Genomic DNA, 23513 nt, shown 5'->3' with positions numbered 1-23513 from the left:
TTTTATTACCTTTTCACTGCCTCAAAAATACTTTTGCATGTATTTCCCTCTCATAGTTTTAGGCATTGTGTTTTCTTGTGGCAGCTTCAAAGCAGTGTTGATCTGTTGACCACATTATTCACGTAGCGTATTTAAACCGTCCTTATTTGATATAACTACATGTAAGTATTAAGGCATTTTTAATACATTCTGCCTGTATGCATCCAAACAAAGCAAGTTGAAAGCACACGGTAGTACTTTGGGTGTCAAATTCGCCTGTTGTAGGACGTTTCGCCGATGTAGACATTTTGGCAGAACACAGGTATTGAAAGACTGAGGGTAATACTCAAATCTTTGTGGCTACATTCGGTAGCACAGAGTTTCGTGGGTGGACTTGAGTTCGAAAGGAGAAGGAAATTTAGCATTTTTCGGGTTTCGTTTGTTTGTTTGTTAAGAGAAACATGGTATGGACTCAGGTGTGGAAACATTTTGCTGACACATGACAATAATAATATACAGTCCCTGACAAAAGTCTTGTCGCTTATCCATTTTGTAGAAACAATTCCTAATAACCTGACTTTTAATTATTCAATTGGTTTCAGAAATGGCTCATATGAAAGCTAAGACCCTCCCAAATGATGTTGAATGTACAAAAATATATTTGTTTCACTGAAAAAAAGATTGATCATTTAATGAAGACATAAAGGTCGAGTTTTGGCAAGACAAGTTTTGTCGCCTGTTGTGCAGCAGGATGGTGCTCCATCGCATACTTCAATCTCTACCTCAAAGTTCCTCAAGGCAAAGAAGATCAAGATCCTCCAGGACTGGCCAGCCCAGTCACCAGACATAAACATCATTGAGCATTTCTGGGGTAGGATGAAAGAGGAAGCATGGAAGAGGAAACCCAAGAATGTTGATGAACTCTGGGAGGCATGCAAGACCGCTTTCTTTGATGTCCCTGATGACTTCATCAATAAACTGTATGAATCCTTGCCGAAGCCCATGGAAGTCATGCAAAATATGAAATTTGGATCTCACAGCACCACTACTTAATTCGATTATGTTATGTAACATATTTTTGTATTTGAAGTACATTTTTTGTTCAATTTCATACTACTTTCTGTAGGCGACAAAACTTTTGTCTTGCCAAAATTTGACCTTTATGTCTTCATTAAATGATAAGTCTTTTTTCAGTGAAACATATATTTTTGTACATTTAACATTATTTGGGAGGGTCTTAGCTTTCATATGAGCCATTACTGAAACCAATTGAATAATTAAAAGTCAGGTTATTAGCAATTGTTTCTACAAAATGGATAAGCGACAAGACTTTTGTCAGGGACTGTAGACTAAGTCTGTAAAGTGTGTGAAATGGACCAGTATAGCCAAATAACTCACTGAAAAGCATTGTCGAATAGAGTAGTTGAAAGTGCAACAAGTTAGTTTCACAACGTAACTTTAAATCAAAATAAGAAACAAGGACTGTTTGCAATCATCAATCCAATAAATCAATAGTCTTGTTTGGAGATGAGCAGAATTACAAACACCACCTATGCAACTGTATAGGTGCTGTACTCTATTGCAGTTGTATTGATACGGGACAATGTCAGCAGTCTCTCGGAACCTCCTTCTGTTTGGAGGAAAACCTTGCCTTGCCTGCCATATTGCTGCACACTCCCGCGTGTATGTGCGTCATATTCCCATTTTCCTTATTTTTGCTTTTTCAGACAACAAGGTTAACGGCGAATGAACACTCAATCAAGGTGTGCAGGCGAAGCTCTCGTAATTGGAGCACTCTGCATCCATTAGGGCCCCGCACAGCAAATTTTAAGACCTTATTAGATCTATTATCATGCCGCCATATTTCTGTCAGCAGCACGCACGCACCCTGTGACCTCGAGCAAACAACAACAAAAAACAACCGAAATGTATGATGTGAAAACCAGATGTGTGAATATGAACTTAAGATAATGGTCGTATAGATGTATACATATGGATGGAGCTTTGTCAATAGCGCGCCTTAGCCATCTGTGCTCTGCTTCATTTTGTGCTATTTATATACTGTATGTCAGCGTTTACTTAAAGCAGGCTCTCTCAGTGGACCACTTGCTTCTCTTTTTTTCCCTTTTAAGAAAATCGATCGTGTTGTCAATTGATTTTTGTCGCTTAAATATGGGCTGCAGACATTTTATTGCTGGGTTAATGCTGCACCTGGAGAATAATCAGCACTAGAGGGCTGTCTTGTCCATCAGGCACGGTCACATTTCATTTATTTATTTATATTTTTCATTATGAGGGGCAACATAAGGTTAGACAATCCTGATGGCTATACTCATTAAATTGATATAATTCATATTTTTGTATTAGGGTATTATTTATTCAATTAGGATTTCCAATGAACATTTGTGGAATAAATGTTTTAGGAACGTTATATAAAACAAGTTGCATTTTTTTGTTGTCTTTGAGCTGCTGTTTTCATGTATACAATATGATATTTTCATATATACTGTATATAGTTTTTTCCCCAAATAATTCTGTATTATATTTGTTGTATTCTGTACATATAATTTCTTCAACTACGTGTAGATTTTTAATTGATAATTAATAGTTAGATTTAAATAACAGAAAACAATTAATGACTTATTTAAATAACATGTAAATTATTTATTATTATTGATAAATAAATGTATTCATTTTTAACTGTACAATTAACACAACCTTTAATTGACATTGGCAACCAGTTTAGGGTGTACCCTGCCTCCTATAGGCTTCACCATCATCGAGACCCTTGTGAGGATAAGTGGTTCAAGATGAATGAATGTATTGTGCTGTTCTTGCTGTGGGCATCTTGGCCTCTTATGGGAACTGTGGTCCATGCATGCCAGTAACAATTTTAATTGACCCTCAGTGTTGCCTGATTGGGCGGGTTTCCACTCAATGGGACTATTTTCAAAGAGAAAAATGCATTGGTCACATTGATAAAAATTTGGACTACTTTTGACAAAATTCGGCGCTTTCGGAAGGAACAATTATCTCAGTTCTAATATTGTATGTGTACACCTTGAAATTTGTCTTCACTGCTTGCTTACAGCAGCATCTTCCCTCCGATTTAAATAGTATTGAGACTACAGAAATTGCATTTTTGCGCCTCATAATGCAAAAAACGTGAATTGCATGTCATTTCTGATTTGCAGGTATACAGTTCAATTCATCAAAATAATTGAAAAATGACATAACTTTCGATACACTGCCCATTATTTTTTGTACTTTTTGAGTTGTTTCCTTGTAAAAGGTAAATGTGCGTCTTCATTTAACACCAATCTCAAAAGAAATACATTTCCCAGAATGTGGCTCTGGAAATTTTGTAGAAGTTGTATTTCGACAGTAATTTTTATTGAAAAACATGCATTTTTGACGTTTATTAGTGAATAAACATATGGTTAATGATTAAATATTGTGATTACTGAACAGGGAAAAAATTACAATAGTCTTAACTTTTTCTAAGAAAAATGTCCTATGACACTTATTGGCAAAACAGCAATGATCAGTGTTGTTAATCTTACTTTAAAAAACTAATTAGTTACAGTTAAAAAACACTTCTCCCAAAAATTAATTGAGTGAAATTAGATTAAAGTTAAATTAACTCAGTTACCTCATTATAAGAGTAATTAGTTTCTTAGCAAAGTAATTGACGTTATGTTTCATTTTCTACACGTTATTACATTACACATTCTATAACATATTTCACATCAAAGCTGTTCGATTGAATTGAACTGATTTTTTCATTTAAAAAAAAAAAAAAAAGCCTTTGTTTTTCCTGTTGTACTGAACTCGCACCAAACTGTGACCCCCGTACCGATCTACATACTGAACTGTAACCTGTGTGCGTCGTCAGATCCCCTAATATATGTATATACGCTCACCGGCCACTTTATTAGGTACACCATGCTATTAACGGGTTGGACCCCCTTTTGCCTTCAGAACTGCCTAAATTCTTCGTGGCATAGATTCAACAAGGTGCTGGAAGCATTCCTCAGAGAGTTTGGTCCATATTGACATGATGGCATCACACAGTTGGTGCAAATTTGTCGGCTGCACATCCATGATGCGAATCTCCCGTTCCACCACATCCCAAAGATGCTCTATTGGATTGACATCTGGTGACTGTGGAGGCCATTTGAGTACAGTGAACTCATTGTCATGTTTAAGAAACCAGTCTGAGATGATTCCAGCTTTATGACATGGCACATTATCCTGCTGAAAGTAGCCATCAGAAGTTGGGTACATTGTGGTTATAAAGGGATGGACATGGTCAGCAACAATACTCAGGTAGGCTGTGGCGTTCCAACGATGCTTAATTGGTACAAGGGGCCCAAAGAGTGCCAAGAAAATATTCTCCACACCATTACACCACCACCACCAGCCTGAACCGTTGATACAAGGCAGGATGGATCCATGCTTTCATGTTGTTGACGCCAAATTCTGACCCTACCATCCGAATGTCGCAGCAGAAATTGAGACTCATCAGACCAGGCAACTTTTTTCCAATCTTCTATTGTCCAGTTTCGATGAGCTTGTGCAAACTGTTGCCTCAGTTTCCTGTTCTTAGCTGTAAGGAGTGGAACCCCGCGTGGTCTTCTGCTGCTGTAGCCCATCTGCCTCAAAGTTCGACGTACTGTGCGTTCAGAGATGCTCTTCTGCCTACCTTGGTTGTAACCGGTGGTTATTTGAGTCACTGTTGCCTTTCTATCAGCTCGAACCAGTCTGGCCATTCTCCTCTGACCTCTGGCATCAACAAGGCATTTCCGCCCACAGAACTGCCGCTCACTGGATATTTTTTTCTTTTTCGGACCATTCTCTGTAAACCCTAGAGATGGTTGCGTGTGAAAATCCCAGTAGATCAGCATTTTCTGAAATACGCAGACCAGCCCTTCTGGCACCAACAACCATGCCACGTTCAAAATCACTCAAATCACCTTTCTTCCCCATACTGATGCTCGGTTTGAACTGCAGGAGATTGTCTTAAACCATGTTGCCGCCATGTGATTGGCTGATTAGAAATTAAGTGTTAACGAGCAGTTGGACAGGTGTACCTAATAAAGTGGCCGGTGAGTGTATACTTTTCAATATGCAGATGAGGCTCTCAATCTCCTGCCTCTCCTATCTTTGCTCTAGTTGTTTTTATTAAGACACATCACACAAGGTTAATGGATACGTCATTCAAGAAAAGTTAAAGTGACTATTTTAGGTAATAAAAAATATATACAGTGTATTATCATCTAGTAGCATCTACAAGGACAATGCCAATGTGATGATAATGCACACTTAGCAAGAAAATAGTACATTATTTTCAATTAATTGTACCCACCTGGACAGTACGAACTGTATGTAAAAAAAAAAAAAAATGTTTAAGTTTCCCGAGAGTTAAGGAAGACACTCGCCACGCTAAATGCTAATGGTGACGAGAACGCGAATGCTAAGCTAACGCTCCGAGCCACCTAGCAAATCATCATCGCGTTTGTAACAGCGTCAACACCACCCTCCCTCCTCCCTCTCCTGCTCTGCTCTCTACAGGCAGGCAGGCGGATGTGTGACAAAATCAGACAACTCGTGTTTCATTGAACGAAATTATAGTAACGTGCCCTTTTCACATCACCAGTAACAGTAACGGCATTGCAAAGATGGGCAAAGCAATTAATTAGTAGGTTACTCGCTACTGAAAAAAAAATAACGCTGTTATACACTAACGCCGTTATTAACAACACTGGCAATGATTCAACCACAATGTGTCCCCCATTGGTTATATAACAAAATTATACATTGAGTTATATGAGGGAACAATTTTATCTTGAACAGGAGGTTATGATTTGGGCTGGTTTTTATTGAAATTGGTGAGTTTTACAGTGTGATTGGGCTGGACACCGTCTCTCCCGTTTGGTCGCCCTGATGAACTTCCCTCTGCAGTCTGCATCCTCTCATGACGTTTGAGGCAAATCGGCTCATGGCAGAATAGACATTTATCACTTTTATGCAACAAAAGTTGATGAGAATATGTTTTCTCGAACTTTGCTGGTCGCACACATGCAAGTGGATAAGAAACATACTGGCATTGGCTTAAACTCTAGGGGCAAGTGCAAAATACAAGTTCTGACTTTTTATTACTGTGTATTTCGGTAGTCAGTCACTACACTAGCCAAAGAGCGAAGAGGCATTTTAATAGTCGAAAATGTTTACATTTTAAGTGTTTACTTCATTTTCTTAAAAGCAAAATAAAGGCAGTTTTTTTTTTTTTTTTTTTTAATGCAAAACGCAAACCGAAACCGAACCAAAACCGTGATCCCGAAACCGAAGTTCAACCCGAACCGTGGGCTAACTGAACCGTTGCACTCCTAGTGAATAGATGGTTTTAACTCGGCTTGAAGGTGTATCACGATTCTATTGTCTTACAGCACGAGACAGGATTGTGACTCTGAGTGTCGCGATTTCAATTCCGATAAGCGTATTATTACAGGCTTATTATGCATGGGAGACTGCATTTAGAATAGCAAAATATTTGGATAAATGGTGTTCTAGAATGAGATAGTCTCTGTGGGTGAACTTTGAAAGGAATAATTGCGTAGTGCTGCTTTAGACGGTGAATGTGATTATATGGGGCGGAAAAAAACTATGAAGTTGTTTTCTATGTGGATGAGTAGCGATTGTTTTTTATTTTTGTTTCTTTCCTTTTGACGTGAGTGTCCCGTGGGGTGGTCAACACTAGAGTATTGTTGTTACCCAACATGGTTAGTGACGACTGTCTTGCATACCAATCGGTCTTGTGGCAAAACAGCTATTATGGCCACACCTCCCGTGGAATGAACTCAACTTTGCTGGGGGCTTAATAGTTTCTTTCAGCACGTGCACACACTCTTATTAAACTGTGTTGTCATCACTTACCGTCATTTTCGGAGTTTGGGTTGTCATCACTTACCGTCATTTTCGGACTGTAAGACGCTACTTTTTTCCCTCATATTGAATCCTGTGGCTTATAGTCCAGTGCGGCTTATTTGTTGATTTATTTGGGTTAATAGGCAACACTTTATTTGACAGTGGCATCATAACACTGCCATAAGACCGTCATAATTATGACATGACACTATCATGGGCATAAATGAATGCTTATGACAGATGTCATTTAGTGCCATCCGGCTAATTATGTCACTAACTCCATTTATATCCAGCTCGAATTTTTACATCCATTCAAAAGTGAGATAATTTGCCGGATGACACAAAATGACAATTGTCATAAGCTTTCATTCAGGCTCATGGCAGTCTCATATGATAATTATGATGGTCTTATGACAGTCTTATGGTGCCACTGTCAAATAAAGTGTTATTAAATACCATAACTAGCTATTAATAAAAAACTGGAACAGTAACTGAAGAAATAATTAGCACAGAACATGAATTTTGATTGGTATTTACATTTGTAGTGCTGCAGTGCATGCTAGGAGGCATGTTGGACGACAACAGTGTTGACAGCAGATGGCAGCAGAGGTTGACTGTCTCCCCCAAGGGAGCAGTGATGGCCAAATGAAGCTCTCTGAAGCAATGAAGCTTTGCAGCGAGTTGGTACAAATCTTAATGGTGGTTCATTTGGTCTTATGACAGTCTTATGTTGCACCCGCCAAATAAAGTGTTATCTGTTAATATATTTTTGGTGTAAATATCCCATAACACAGTGAGGACAGCTTCGGCTTATAGACCCCACTCACCAACGTCACACAATGACGTGTCGCTGTATCCGGCCACCATATTGTCCGTCATTGTTTATCCGTATTCTCAATGGTTTGAATTTGTCGTGCAGTTTATAGTGCAATTCATGGAAGCCCGGTGCTTTCAGACGCTGTAAACTCATTGGATGCGTTGCATAAAAGGCGTCATGTGGAAAAGTTTCAGTCTATCCATTCGCCAGATCCATATTTGATGCCTAAATTGATATTTTTCGACCCGCTGTCTTCGCCGTCTCTGCCTGACATCTGCTACAGTGATATCTACAACTATCTTGTCCACAGAAACTCAGCCTATTCTCATGAAACTTTGAAAAACATTAAGAGCAGCACTCGAAGCAACATAACCCCGTGTGACCCTTTACTTCCAATTTTCTAAAATGGCGACAATCAGTTAAAAAAAGAAGTTGACTGCGATGGCCGACGCTTCAAGGATAGGTGGATATTGGACTATTTCTTCAATAAAATACGCAACAACGGTGTCTGCCTCATTTGCAAAGAGACGGTCGCTGTTTTCAAAGAGTTCGATGTGACGCGATATTACCAAACAAGACACGCTGACATGTGCGACAACATTACAGGGAAGATACGCAGCAAGAAATTAAAGCAACTTGAAGCTAGTTTAATTTCACAGCAGCAGTATTTCGCAAGAGCCCGAGTGTCGAAAGAGAACGCCACAAAGGCGAGATTGTTGAAATTATGAATTAAAAAAGAATAATAATAAAGCAAATGTGACACACAGAAGGGCTTGCTAAAATTTGTTCAAATATATTGTTCTACGTAAATCAGCCAAGGTAGACCCCCCCACACCAAATCTGGCCCCCTTTGCAAAAAGTTTGGACACCCCTGTTTAACTGATGATCCGTAGACGAGGCCAGCTTCTTTCACTTGTTGCCAGCTAAATATTATTTAAAAAATAATGATGGCGGAAGAAATAAACATCTTGAATTTGAAACTGTATGTTGTCGGCGATTAGCCTCGCAATGATCTTAATTGTGGTTGTCAGCCCAAAACCATCTAAATATATATTAAATGCATCTTACCAGATATAAAATGACTACTACATAATCTGTGGTGATCGTTTGGTGCCCAGTTTTCTCGTCGAATTGCAGCAGTCCATCTCGTTCTCCTCTCCGGGTCTCTCGGAATACGGTAGAACTTCAAGTCTCTCCGTCTATCTTCTCTGTTACTGCAACCAACCGCCACACACACTTTCACCATTTTGATTATTAATGATAACGAGCAGAAAATCACGCGGAGGAATTTACCTATCGGTAATGCGTAAACACGACGAGCTGACGGACAATATGGCGCGGAGGCGTGGTTGTGACGTCATGTGAGTCTATAGTTCCATGTGGTTTATCTCTGAACAAATCCCATTTTCATGTCAAATTTGGTGGGTGGCAGCTCATAGTCAGGTGTGCCTTAAAGTCCGAAAATTACGGTATTCATTTTCATGTTTTTATTCTAAAATATTGTATAAATGGCGGAAACGTGAGAAAAAAAATGTCATTGAGTTCAAACCATTTTAAAGCTAAAATGCTACAGTACATCAGGCTATACTAGTCCACACAATTGCAAAAAATTGTGCCCATATCATACAGTGAGTGCTGTGAGGTCATTTCTCATGTAAAATGTGTGTTCTAAAGATAAATAAATAGCACTACATCCTTTCGTCAAATGTCACTAAAATCTAGATGTACATTCAGTAACACAATGTTGAAGTACACTTAAATGATCTTAAATTGGATTTCAACTGGATTCATGATGAATCATCAACAGCCATCCCAAATGTTGATTTGAATCTTAAAATGACGTATGTCTGTGTGTCTCTGTTGACGCCCACACCTCATACTGTACGTACTGTACATTCAAGCTCATCAGCATATTTACAGTACATACACCACAGCATTAGCATCTTGCACTTCAAGGCCATCGTCCGCCCTCTGCCATCATCGTCATCGACGTCGCCACAGCCGTCTTCCTTGCGTGACATGAAAGCCCACGCGTGCGATTGGAGTGGATGACCGCGGTATTATCAGTCAAAAGGTTTCGGCGGCTCATTTGTTTTGGCTTCAATGGGGCTGCAGATGGACGCATTTCCATCTGCATGTTTTTATACGCTGTGCTTCCTGTGAACAAAGGGGAACCATACGCTGACTGATGTCACAGCGCAGCCGCTTATGGCTCTGGTCACTCGGAAATGTTCAAAGCTGCTTTTAAGATGACCTTGGGGCTTTTTGGTGTTGAATGTTTTGTATGTATAAAGGAATATGAAACAATCATTGTTTAATCTAATGGTCCTTAACCGGGGTTCGCGCAAACCCCAGGGGTTCTGTTAGTAAATCTAAGGGGTTCGACGAAGATAGATCATACACTGACTAAATGAAAAGTGTTGTTGTAGACTAGGTTTTGGACTGGTTTTCCCTCCAATTAACAGGCTTTATTGCATTTTTTTCAACTGCTAGTTCTCTATCCAACAAGAGGAGAAACTGGTTTGCTCAGTGGAAGGTTGACTTGCAGTTGAAATGAGGAAGTATAAAAGACCTACAGGCAGGTAATTAAAAAAAAACAACAAAAAAAAACATTTTCAGCATAATTTACGCAATGAAAATAGTATGTGGTGCAAGGATGCGACCATACCAAAAAAAAAGAGGAACAGTGTGAAATGAAATGATTTCATTTCATTTTCCATTTTCAGCAGCACAAAGCAAAATTATTTGTCTTAAATTTGAAATTTAAATATGTTTGAAAAGGAATTAACTTAGGGTGACCATATTTTGATTTCCAAAAAACAGGACACTCGGCCCGGCTTCGAGATACTTGAATTTTACTCGAAGTTCACTCAAAGATGTCTATATCACTTTAATATGTTAAATTGTGCCTCCTCCGTATGGACAGAAAAATTCAGTTTTATTCAAAAAAAATATTGCCATATAGTATATATTATATACTATATGGAAATAAGTTTTTACTCAACAGGCTCAGCAGGTCTCTTAGAACTACTCCTTATTGTAGTCTGTAACTGCCTTCTATTGCCAAACCGTCAACCCAGTAGATGGCGGTAATGCCCCATAATACAAGGGGTTAACTGTACTCTTCTCTCGCACCTACTAGTAGGAGCCACGTCAACGCAGGCAAGCGCTGCCCATCAGCGGCCGGAGGGATTCTCTTCAAATTGGTCCTGTGAAAAATCATAAAAACTGGACATTTTCATGATTTTATAAAAACCAGGCCGGATGACGAGGACACGACGTGAAAGGTGGACATGTCCGGGCAAAACAGGACGTTTGGTCACCCTAAATTAACTTAGATACTAGCTTGTTAGCTTAGCTATATCGGTATTGAATTCGGGACTTCTTTATTAAATTCCAAAGGGTTCGCTGAATGCGCATGTGAAACTTGTGGGGTATGGTACCTCAAGCAATGTTAAGAACCATTGATCTAATCAATGTCATGTTTTTGGTGCGGAACCTACGCCCAACACCATTTGATCGCACAATCATTTTAAATGGCAATTTTTTTAAAGGACCATCAAACTTTCATGCTCTGCATTCATTATGTGGTGCAGGTCAGAGATCACTAACTACCTATCGGTTAAATAGTGTAAGTAAAATATACTGCATTGCAAAATGTACTATACTCCACCTTTTGGTTGGCATGCCTTCAAATATTTTTTTTGAAAATATCACCAATAAAGTAATTTTCTAGGGTTCAAAAGGTTTTTCTAAGGCTTCAAATTACTTTGAAGAATTTCCCATGCCCCATCCAAGCACTCATCCATTTCAATTCATCTTTTTAAGATGTTCTTGCTCTTAGAATTTATCGTGTCTTGGGAATAAAAACCCCCACACATTTGGTCTATAGCGACTTTCATGGTGTAGCAGTTTGTTTTGGGTTACCGTGGCAGCATGGTTGATTGACTTGTGAGTGTAAGGATGCCTGGGAGGTGGAGAGTGAAGTGAAAGCAAATCCCGCCCTTTGAGGAATTACTACAGCCAAAACAACCCCTCCCACTTCTACTCAAAAGCCAGGCTGCAGCTGGGTAGCGAAGCAGAGAGAGCGTGAAGAGTCATGTAACTCCAATGAAGGGGTCGAGGCCACGGAGCGGGGAAGTGAAAGCCTGGAAGTTGTCTGGATTAAAAACGAGAAGGACTAAGCATTCAAAGGATGTTAGGAATTATCCAAAATACTGCTGACTGTAGTCAAAGGAGCATACAGGACTGAAGATCTGATTCTGGTGGTCTTCAAGTGTGTGTGTTTGTGTGGTTTTATGTGTGTGTGTTTAAGTAAACCTAGCGGATGTGGCTGGGAACGTGAAAACATGAGTATCATTCTAAAGCCAAGGTCGCGCTCCACCAGCTCACTGAAGAACACAGAAGGAATATGGTAAATAGTCTATGTGTGTATATGTGCGCGTATCTGTATGTCTGTTTGTGGATGTATTTGTAAGCCTAACCCTTTGGCACAAACTATTGTTCACCACTACCTTCCTTCCTGTTTAGTTTTTCCTCCTGTTAAGTCCATCCTATGCTAAACCTGCCGCAACATACCCCACAGTCTCTACTTGGCTGTTGTAGCCCTAAATTCCCTTCTTCACTTCCAGAGGAAAATAAAGTTGTACTTTTAGGGTTAAAAACTTACATTGGAATACTGTATAGTGTGAACCTATTGTACCTATTATGCATTACGACCAATGGTGCCACCAGGGGTGGCCACGGCCCCCCCTATAAATTTGTTGGCCACCCCACCTGTTAGTATAATGTCAGATTGTTGTAGCTGTGGAGCTCAAAATGTTGACTGGACTGTTATTAACTATGCGCATTAAATCATTAGTACAGTAACTTGAAATAACACAATAAACCAAAGTGTATCAGTAAGCAGGTCCTGAAGTTTTATTGACAGTTTTCTACTGGCCTGTTTATGTTTAACAACATACCGGTAATAAAAATCTGCAATGTTGCCTTTTAGTTTTGGTGTGCCACACCACGATTTTAAATGGCCCCATTTGCCCACCTATATGAAAAATTTCTGGCAGCGCCACTGATTACGAGGATCAAAATGAAATAAAAATAATCAAAGAGGATGAAAACAGAAAAAAATACAATCCATCTTCGAGGTACGCCATGAGATACGATTCCTAGTAGAATTTTTTTGCTTTTCCGGCCGTTTGGGTTATACTGGAGTCTGGACTAAATCAACATGAAGGCTGCCTGTGTTATACTCCACACTTTTCTGCAATGGGTCATATTCTTCTCTTGGAAAATGTGTACTTTGAAAACAAAAAAATAAGACAAAAAGGCATAGAAACATGTAATTTAAATGTTGCATTTACGTTATATTTTAAAACCATCTTGTAAACTGACTATTATTACCAGGGGTGAAAGTGGTTAGAATTTCTTGCCGGAACTCCCTGGCGTGAAGGTCACCACGGAGCCAGAAATTTTATTTATTTATTATTTTTTTTTTTTGGGGGGGGGGGGGGGGGTCAAAACTACTGAAATGCAAATAAAACTGTTTTGGTCCGTTATGTCTATGACGCATACAAAAACTGATTTTCATTCAAAATTGTATTTTTTCAACGAATTGCAACATAAAAGTTAACAAAAACAGCTATAACCCCAACCTCCATCTCCTAATTTTTATTTTCCCTCATTTCCTCTCATACTAAATGCCAAATGTCAATTTTAACTACTTAAGAACATAGGATGTATATTAAAATTGAAGATAATGTAAACATTTTTTTTTTTTTTTTTTTTTTTTTTTAATAATAAAGATATAAGTAACATACATTCAGAAAAATAACTACAAATGACATTATGCAGAGTGAAATTGAATATATTTATAAGATTGCGGAAACATTGACTTTTTTAAATCATAAGGAAATGTATAAGTAGGCTAACAAAAATGAACAAATATAAGTCCAAATGCACATTGACAGCTAAGATGTTCTGAACCTCCTCATCAGAGCAAAAAATAAAACTAAATATGATAAATGAGCCACCTTAACTCTTTCTTGCGCTTAAAGATTTTATCCATTTTCTGTTGCATTGCTTTGCTTTGCTTTTGCTTGCTGCGTGCATTAGCACATTGACGTGACTCGTCATTGTCAGACTCTGATAACTGCAGCAGCTGGGTAAACTTCCATGCCGTCCATGGAATAAAATAAATATCGGTGGAAACGGATTACACACATAAGCACTTTTATTATGCTTGTTGTTAACAATTGTGTATGTAAATCTGATGTTGGTAGATTGTTTTCTTCTTGGAGATGAAATGTATGTGTGGCAGCTTTATATATATATATATTTTTTTTACATAGCGTTTTGAAAGTTGCCGTCATATTTTCGGAATCATAGCACCGTATACCGGAACAGCGTTCCGGCCCGGAATCTTATACCGGAACTGCGTTCTTGCCCTGAATCTTATACCAGATTTGCGTTCCTGACCATTCCCGCCCACTTTCACCCCTGATTATTACACAATACAATGATAGATTATTGGAGCAAAATAAAGCAAAATGTCATTTCAGTCACCCACACAATGGGGGAAATAAGGGACTCAGAATACAAGATATCATCATATCAGATACAAACACGAGGTACTATTTATACTACTTGGTTCGTCAGAGCCATTAACATTCATGTGATATAAACCACTGGTTAATCATTGGGCAAGCAAATCTGTCTCTTTAGTATTAGACACGAGGGTTAGAAATGGCACAAAATATTGTTTCTTGTTATTGCTAGCTCTTGTTGCGCCTCAGCTCTCTGCTGTATTGTGATACTCATCCTTTGTTATTTGTTAGGAACACTCATTCCGCCTGATGCGTTCAATGCAGCTTGGTTTTTGCAGCTTTCTTTTTGAAGGGAAAATTTTACAGATCTGAGCTCTGCCGCTACTGTGCAGTGAAAAGAGGGATTAGCCCTAGCCAAGTCGTTTATTAGGGTAATCATTGGGCCTATACTTTCAAACCAGGACTTGAACAGTTTATTAACAGATTGCACCATAGAGATTATGCACATTGATAAATTAATGAAAGTGTAAAAAGTTCCTTAACTGTGTCTCTATCACATTTTTAACCATTCTTACCAGCTGTTTGGAGAAGGACATTTTCTGTTTCATTTATTCAAGGTGTGTGTGGATGAGTTTGGTGTAGAGGAACTTTAACACTCTGACCTCAGCCACAGGCGTCATCTTTCTTGTGGTTTGTATGAAATCACAAGGTAGACAATATACTGTAATGATAAGAAATATGAATATTGGCAGGCTGTAGCTCAATCTTGACCCTAATGAGAACAAGTGAATGGACTTTCATTGGATTCAGGTTTATTTTCAGTAGCGGCACTCTAATTTGGATTAAGGCAATTCTTCAGGTTTAAAACTGTGTCTGGCTACATCATTGCCATTTGTCTGTTCAGGAAGTAGTAGTATTCTCTTTGGTGCAGCGGATAAACAAAGATGCAGCCTGAGGCACAACCTGCCCTGCCCTCGTCCTGTCTCAACTCGTCCTTGGTTGTCAGCTCTCATTTCCCTCTGACAAATTGTCCTCCTGTCGCTTCGCCGCCATGAGGATGGAGCCCAGTAAATATGCTATTCCAATGTAACACCGTCAACAGCGTTGGAAATAAATCTCTGAATCTTTGCTTTGACCGCATAGTAGAGGCAAGAATGTCTCTTTTCTTTTCTTCTCTCTTTGGCTTCCTGTAGGTCTTTTATCAGTGCATTGTCGCTTCTTTTGTTATTGCTTATTATTCACCTAAGATACAGTATGCAAGAAGACTTGATGGGTGTGGGAGATACTTTGGCTTTATTTGTTAGCCTAAGACAAACATACAGTGATGCGCTTTGCTCAGCGTGTTTGCACCTCAATCTGACACCCTCTGGCAGTGCACGGCACATCTCCTAGGACAGTGGAACCACTGAGTTTGAAAGCTGGTCAACCTTCCAAATTGGTCTGATTGTTTCCTCAAAGTCAGAGAGGCACAGTGGTTAGCACAATGTCTCACAGTGCTGATATTGAGAGAGCAATCCTAGGCTCTGTCCTTCATGAGTGGAGTTAGCATGTTCTCGCCTTGCCTGTTTGGGTTTTCTCCTGATAATGTGGTTTCATCCCACATCCCAATAACATGCACGATAGGCTGATTGAACACTCCAAATTCTCCATATCTAAGAATGCAAGTTTGAGTTGTTTGTCACTGTGTGCCCTGGGATTGACTGGCAACCAGATAAAAGTGTACTCAGCTGTGATAAGTTCCAGCACTTCTGCGATGATAAGTGGTACACATAATAAATTATTGAATGTACCGTATTTTTCGGACTATAAGTCGCAGTTTTTTTCATAGTTGGGCTGGGGTTGTGACTTATACTCTGGAGCGACTTATGTGTGAAATTATTAACACATTATTATATCATTTCACATGTAATTTTGGTGTTTTGGAGTGACACTAATGGTTTGGTAAACGTGTTAGTATGTTCTTTATGCAATAGTTATCTGAATAACTCTTAATAGCTAAATGACATTTCATGCTGTACCTGAATGCACTGCGTAGCTGACATGATGGTGAGATAGAGGAGTACGGTTCTATATTTTACTTTCTCTTTTAATGTTTTGTTGCTGGCGTCAATTGCTGTGGACAGTAGGCGCGTTGTGTTGCACAAGTTGATGAAATAAATGATTAGAAATCTTACAAGGCTGGTGATTTCTTTGGCGATGTTACCACAATAATATTTGTCACCTTAACTTATAACAACTGGTGAACGAAGGTTGGAGGAGGCCCATTGACATTCTACGCCCGTATTGTTGAGCCAGTTCACGGATGCACACGCCATGCTCATATTTTTCAATCATTTCCAGCTTCATTTTAATGGTAAGCATCACCTTTTCCTTTTTTCCCCCAACCTGCACTAATCTTCTTGGAACCAGTGTTTTATGTCACAAGAAAATCTGCCGTGGGTCCGTCTTCTGGCAAAACAAAGAAACTGCGGCGCTGTCATAAATCGTCGTATTTTGAGCATGTCGTCGGATGTAGAAAAAAATGGCGAGTCAAATTTTACGTCGGATGTCGAAAAGATCGTGTTTTATAGTGATATGATGAGGTACCACTGTATTTCAAAAAAATATTTAAAACCAAAATGAATTGTGACCGCTGGCTAACTTGAACCTACTGGCAACGATAATTTTGTAATTAATCAATGTAATTAATCAGCGTTGAGACAAAAAATAGAAACAGGGCTCTTGTCTATAAGATGTGTACTAGTATACTTCCCTAGAATTTACAGTACCTGCCAAATTTCATTGTAATTCATCCACAAATAACTGAGAAGTACCAATCTTAATTCCGTAATTAATTAATGTAATTATGCCATGCCAATTAAGCCATGAGACAGAAAATATAAAATCTGGCTCCGAGGGTTGATGTGTATACAGTACATGCCTTGAATGTACCTACCAAAAGTCCGATCTGTCAGCGAATAACAGAGGAGTAGCATTTCAATTTGTGTCCTCCCAAGAAGAAAAAAAAAACACCAAGTACAAAGTAAGTGGAATATTGAGACCTTCCTCCGGGCGGTCTAATAACTATCAGTCTTGAACCATCTCGGTCCCCGTGGCAAATAGGAGTGTACTGAGATTAGGCATGGAACAACGGGAATGTATTAAATGGAGCATAATCATCTGGATTTTATCTGTTTTCAGTTGACTGGCGTTCACATGTGCACAAGGCCTGTTTTATATTAGTCTGATTGGAGGCTTTAGATTCTGTTTGACAGACTAGCGGAACTGGTTGAGTGCGTGACCATAATTTGTACAAATGTCATGACTGAATGACTCGTCTGAATGGAGCAATGACAGTCATCATCGAGACTGCGAGCAGCAAGTGCATATTGACTTTTTTTTTTTTTTTCCAACACTTCGTCTGACAGAACGAGACTTTCCAGTTGGAGCTGACGACATGATTGGCTACACTTTACTTGCATTCATTCTGAGGAAATTAGAATACTACCATTGGCGTTTGTGTGTAAATAGGGTCAGGACAGTAAATACACCTCACTCCCCAGTGAGACCCAATACAAGTGTAATCCCCATTTATGGAATGTGTTTATAATTAGTGCAACAGTACGCAAAAAATACTGTTGGGTACGTTGGGTTTAAGGTCGCAGAATAAATAAAGCTGCTTATCTTTTCTGTAAATGGGAACAAGTTCAATGACATTTTTTAAAGGCACTACTAAAACTGCAAACTGCTCGCAGTAAAATTCCTGACAAATCAAAGTCTGTAGATGGCAAAGTGATGCATGGCAAAAATGAAAATACAAAATATGGCAACACTTTGTGTTCATGTTTGTTCTGTCTGCCTTTCAGTTGAGATGTTATGGTTTCAAATCTCTGGCCTTCCTGTGTGGATTTCGCAAATTTGCCTGTTTGAAAATGTGTAGCATGAATGTTTATTTCATAAAACACCAATGGCATTGGTTCTTAATTAGGTTTGCTCCGAAAAAGGGTATTAATATACAGTATATAGGGTACAGGTAGTCCCCGGGTTACGAAGTACCCGACTTACACAATTTCGACTTTACGATGCAGGAGACTCGTTTTTTTTTTTTTTTCTAAAATGTTGACTTTTGCTTTGTGATGCATGCTTTTATCTTGGCGCAGGAAGCGTAGAGCAGGTAGTACTAATGGCACGTGAGTAAGAGCGAATTTACACACAAAGAAGAACGTATTTGCGCATGCATAGAAGAGGGCATTTGTTCCCACGAAGAACTCGCACAGCTGAGTGAGAGAGGGGAAAGCCTGCAAGCCTGCGCGCACATTTGTTGCTTGTTAAGCATCCTGAGAGGCAACATCTGTATATAACACCGTTTGTACTGCTTATTGTGCGTTTTCAATTGTGGTCTAATACTTAGGGCTAGTTTATATGATTGTTTTTGATGATGTACGGACGCTATGATGGATGCTAATCGTTTGTGTGGATTGTTATTGCTGTATCAGCAGTAGAGATGTCCCGATCCGATATTTGGATCGGCTCGAACGCCGATATGGGGAAAAAAAATGCGCATCGGTATCGGATCGGCCGACACGGAAAAATTCCGATCCAGACTTCCGATCCAGTTTTTTTTTTTCTAAATCCGGTCTGGGCTTTTCAGCGCACCGAGTTACATAATCCATTCCAGTTTTTGCTTCGGTTTCCCTAAAATCCGGTCCGCATTTTATGGCACACCTTCAACAAACTACATTACCGTCTCCCAATTTACCGAGAGACTTTATCGGTAAAAATGTAGGCTGTGTGGGATCATTTCACCTTAAAGGACGACAAAGACGAAGAAGCAGAGTGCAACATATGCCACAATAAAGTCAAGCGTGGTGGTAAAGCTGTAAGAAGTTTTAATACAACCAACCTAATCTATCATTTAGCGAAATACCACGACAAACAATATAAGGAGTATGTTAAGAAAACCGAAGACAAAAAGGTCTTACGCAACTAACACAGGCAGAAACTTTTGCTATGTGTGACAAACTGGCCCTCGACAGTCCCAAAGCCCAGGGAATAACAACAGTCATTGCCGAAGAATTCATTCTGGATGACTAGCCATTATCTCTCGTGAGTAAAGACGCACCATCCAACAGTTAGAACCACGGTACAACATGCCCAGCCGTCATTACATCCTTGAGCGATTCGGCCGTGGAAGATTCGAGAACGATTCACAAACATCCAAATTCCGATTATTGAAATATGTCAAGTAAAGTGGAACTAATACACAGCGCGGTCTTCGGGACGCAATGCGGTCAGTTTCTCATTTCGTAAACATCATGCTTGTCATGGACCCGGGTAATGCCAATCCTCAACTCACGGCTTTAGCTCAACTCATGTCGCTGGATAAAAAACACAAGAATTCCTGACTGCTGCTGACAGCCGCTACAAACTACGTCAACGTTGTTCTACTGGAGATAATAGATATCATATGTAGAACTAGATGCAAAACGACAGACTCGACTGCGTTAGCAACATTCAAGTATTGAAAACTAGATGCGTTAGTAAACAGCCACCATCTTAAAGCAGAAGACTTCCCTAGTAGGCTGTTGTGAACCTTCCAAGCGAACCTAATTAACTTTTTATCTAAAATACTCCTAAATCGGCAAAATCTTGACTTGAATCTATCTTCAAGACAGTTTTAAAACTTTCACATGTCGAAAGTAGACAGAAGGGAAATTATGGAATAACGGGAGCAATTTTAACAACTTTAACAGTTGATTCGCAAAATTAAATGAATTGAATTAGTTTAAAGCTGCTGATACAGAATGGAGACCTGAGTATTTTACTTACTGTTTTAAAATGTTAAAAGCATCTAATAGCTTGGGGGTTTGTGGGATTTTCCACTGAGGTTGTTTGTGTGTTTTGCTCTTTTAAGACAGTTTACAATATTATTTGCACGTTTTACTGACTGGGTATGCCATTTCTGTTTGTTATTTATAATGTTTTGTTTTTGTCACTGAATAAACAGGTCAGTTTCTTGTTACCAACCATTGTGTGTTATTCAAACTCACCTAATTCAGCTGGCCAGTTGTTATCAAGAGTACTAAAACCCTTTTCAAAATGAGTCTGACAACTATGTAAGGAGGCTAAATAACTTTAAACTTTAATACATGCTCAGATAGGCCGGTATCAGTATCGGCCAGTATCGGTATCGGATCGGAAGTGCAAAAACCTGGATCGGGACATCCCTAATCAGCAGCAAGTTATAAACACAAATTTGAATTGATGTTATTGAAGATGAAACTGATTTAATTTTATTTTAGTTACATTCTGCAAGTGTTGATGTCATGAGCAGTTGAATAAAATCAGAAAACCACACGGATGTCTGACATCACTGTCTAGCTAAGACTTAGCTCCTCTTGGTGAGGGAGGTCAGTACAATGACTTATTATTCATGTTTTGGATAGTTGTTTTGAGATTTGGCGGGTATTTAGGGTTACTTAAAGAGTTAACTCTGACTTACATGGAAATTTGGGTTACGTCGTCAGTGTAGGAATGTAACTCGTTCGTAACCCGGAGACTACCTGTATTTATTTATTTATTTTTTTCTTTTTTAGAAGAAGTTGGTAAGCTTGATGTACTCTCAAAAGCATGTTGGCAAACTATGACAAAACGCTGCTCTGTATGTTTAGGGTGCAAAAGGTCCAGCAAACATTTGTGTTTGAGGCGTGTTTTTTTTTTTGGTAAACAGACAGATAGGGCAAATCATTTACTAATGAGTTTAAAAAAAAAAAAATGTATGTGAGTAAAATACCTTCAAAACTAAAATATATACATATATATTTTTAACTTTATAATTGTATTTTTATAAGACACTAATATATATGTATATATATATTTTAACTTTGTAATGTTATTTTATATGATAATTTCAATTAATATTAACTACCGGTACTCATAATAAAAAATAAATACAAATACATTATTTTATTACTTACTAAAAAAAAATGAACTAATTATTTACTAAACAATTTTATTCGAGGGAGGGTAAATTATTCCACCAAATATGACATTATTTTTCAAAATCAAAATGTGGGCCGAATTAGTGTAGAGAGTGTCTTGTATGAGCATCCAACATCAAGCCTCATTTGATGAACATACTGAATGTTCTGTACCAAACTTTCCCAATAATGATACATACTGTACCAATACATCTTCAAGTGTTCATTATTCTTATGTACAGTGACGTAAAACTGTGCTGTGTCTAATATTGTCAGGATGCTCTGCAGACGAGAGGCACTGTAATCCCCATTGTTAAATGCATAAATCTCTGAAAGTGTCTTTGTACAGGAAACTCTTTCCAGATGTGTTCTGATGCAGGTGTAACTATTATTGAGTCCAGTAAATTTATATGAATTTAATCTCACACTTTGAAGTGTGAGTAGTCGCTTTCAGACAAGTTTCCTGACATTCAAGCTTGCAATTTGACTCGCGTGGGAAGCATTGTTCCTCTAGGGTGTCCGCTATGGTTCCTATGTAGGGGCTGATGGAAAATGATCTTCCATCTTTGGACATGTTACCATTCTCTTGGAAGCGAGCGAGACATGTTTCTGTCTCACAACAGCAGATAAAAGGCGTAACTGGAATCTGCTGACTCTTCAAAAATTTCCTTTCTAGACATATTGCTCGCTCCTTGTTGGGAAATGTCAAAGAGCTTTATGTGAGAAGGGGAGAAGACCTTCCTCGTCGTCAGCACTGACGTGTTTGAAGTGTGACGTCAATGCTGGTGCAATACCTCAAAAAGACATTCCCAGAGAGGGTGCGCCTTTTACCACACACAGACACACAAAAACAGAAACTTTTTTTGCATTTTGTGTCATTCCCATCAGTACATGCAATTCAAATTTGGCTTATGATGCTGTCTTCAAACTTGATTATGTTTAATCATTCTGGATTGGTAACATTTGTCCCGAGCAAACACATGGTTAAAAATCAGAAGAATGGTGACTTTAATAGCCCAGAGTGATTATGGGACATGTAGTCCATATACTAGAATTCTAAACTGTCATTTGTCACATGCGGTTAAGAAGGCCAAATCAATCCATACCAGTGACTATATATAATGTTGCAAATATTGTTAATTCAGTACGTGACACAGATGGATTCGGACCATAAATAGGATGTTTTGCTCATGTAGTTAACCTAGCTGCTAAGAGAGCTGTAGCAATCAACCGTGTGCCCTGCCTCACTTTACAAACAGTAAAGATTGTTCTCAGCACTTTTATACAAATTTTTTTCATATCAGTAAGTAAGCACATAAATATTATGCACTAAAATGCATGTTAATATGATGGCAATTTAATTTTTGCTCGTTAGCAAAAAAAAAAACCCAAAAAATGAAACAAAAAATAGAATTGTTATTTTTTTTTTTTACCGAGCATTAAATGTATTGAATCGGATCGAAAATCGTGTCCCCCGTATCAAAATTCATACCGAACCATGACTTAACTGTATCGTTGCATCCCTATGGAACACCATTGCAGAAGCTATGACGGGAAAAGTTTTCATTTGCCTAAATGCTTAAGTTATTAAGTGCAATTATTTTTTTTTTAACACATTTTATTTATTCTGTGTTTCTGTATGGTATCAATATTGTTGTTTTTTACTTAAGCGGCATGGTATACTGTTTTTAGTTGTGATTTCTTAAAAAGTATATTTGAATTTAAGAGTAAATATTTATCGCGTTTAAATGGGTGTACTTGATCTATTAATATATACAGTGGTACCTCTACATACGATCGCTTCGACACACGAACTTTTCGACATCCGACGTAAAATTTGACTCGCCATTTGTTTCTACATCCGACGACATGCTCGAAATACGACGACAATGGCAGCACCGCAGATGAATGCACGGCGGATTTTCTTGTGTGACAAATCAACACTGGTTTCAGAAAAGGTTGGTACAGGTGGGGAAACAAGGAAAAAGTTGACGCTTACCTTCTAAATGAAGATGCAAATGACAGAAAAATATGAGCGTAGGGTGGGCATCCGTGAAATGGCTCAACAATACATCTCCACGGTCCTCCTCCGACCATCGTTCGCCAGTCTTTATAAGTTAAGCTGACAATTCTTATTGTGGTAACATCTCCAGAGAAATCGCCAGCTTCGCCACGTTTTCATCATTTCTTTCACAACTTATTCAACACAAAACGCCTGCTGTCTGCCGCAATTGACGATGTTCTCAAGAAAGCATTGAAAGCGAAAGTAAACTTTCACCCGCTCCCCTC

General features: G+C 38.7%; 1 protein-coding gene across 10 annotated transcripts in view; it reads left to right on the top strand.

The window, feature by feature from the left end:
* The window catches only part of pde4d (phosphodiesterase 4D, cAMP-specific), a 465837-nt gene that overhangs the window by 383862 nt on the left and 58462 nt on the right, over positions 1 to 23513 (top strand). Inside the window, exon 1 of one of the 10 annotated variants that reach the window (XM_057830871.1) lies at positions 10930 to 12137. The exons of the other annotated variants lie outside the window; for them this stretch is intronic. Coding sequence (XP_057686854.1) covers positions 12022 to 12137 — 116 coding nt within the window. The 5' untranslated portion in view covers positions 10930 to 12021. Of the gene's footprint in view, positions 1 to 10929; positions 12138 to 23513 lie in introns of those variants that run through there. 10 annotated transcript variants of the gene reach the window in all.

The sequence above is a fragment of the Corythoichthys intestinalis genome, chromosome 3, assembly GCF_030265065.1.
Source record: "Corythoichthys intestinalis isolate RoL2023-P3 chromosome 3, ASM3026506v1, whole genome shotgun sequence".
Taxonomy (NCBI): domain Eukaryota; kingdom Metazoa; phylum Chordata; class Actinopteri; order Syngnathiformes; family Syngnathidae; genus Corythoichthys; species Corythoichthys intestinalis.
This window is presented reverse-complemented; position numbering and strand designations above follow the sequence as displayed.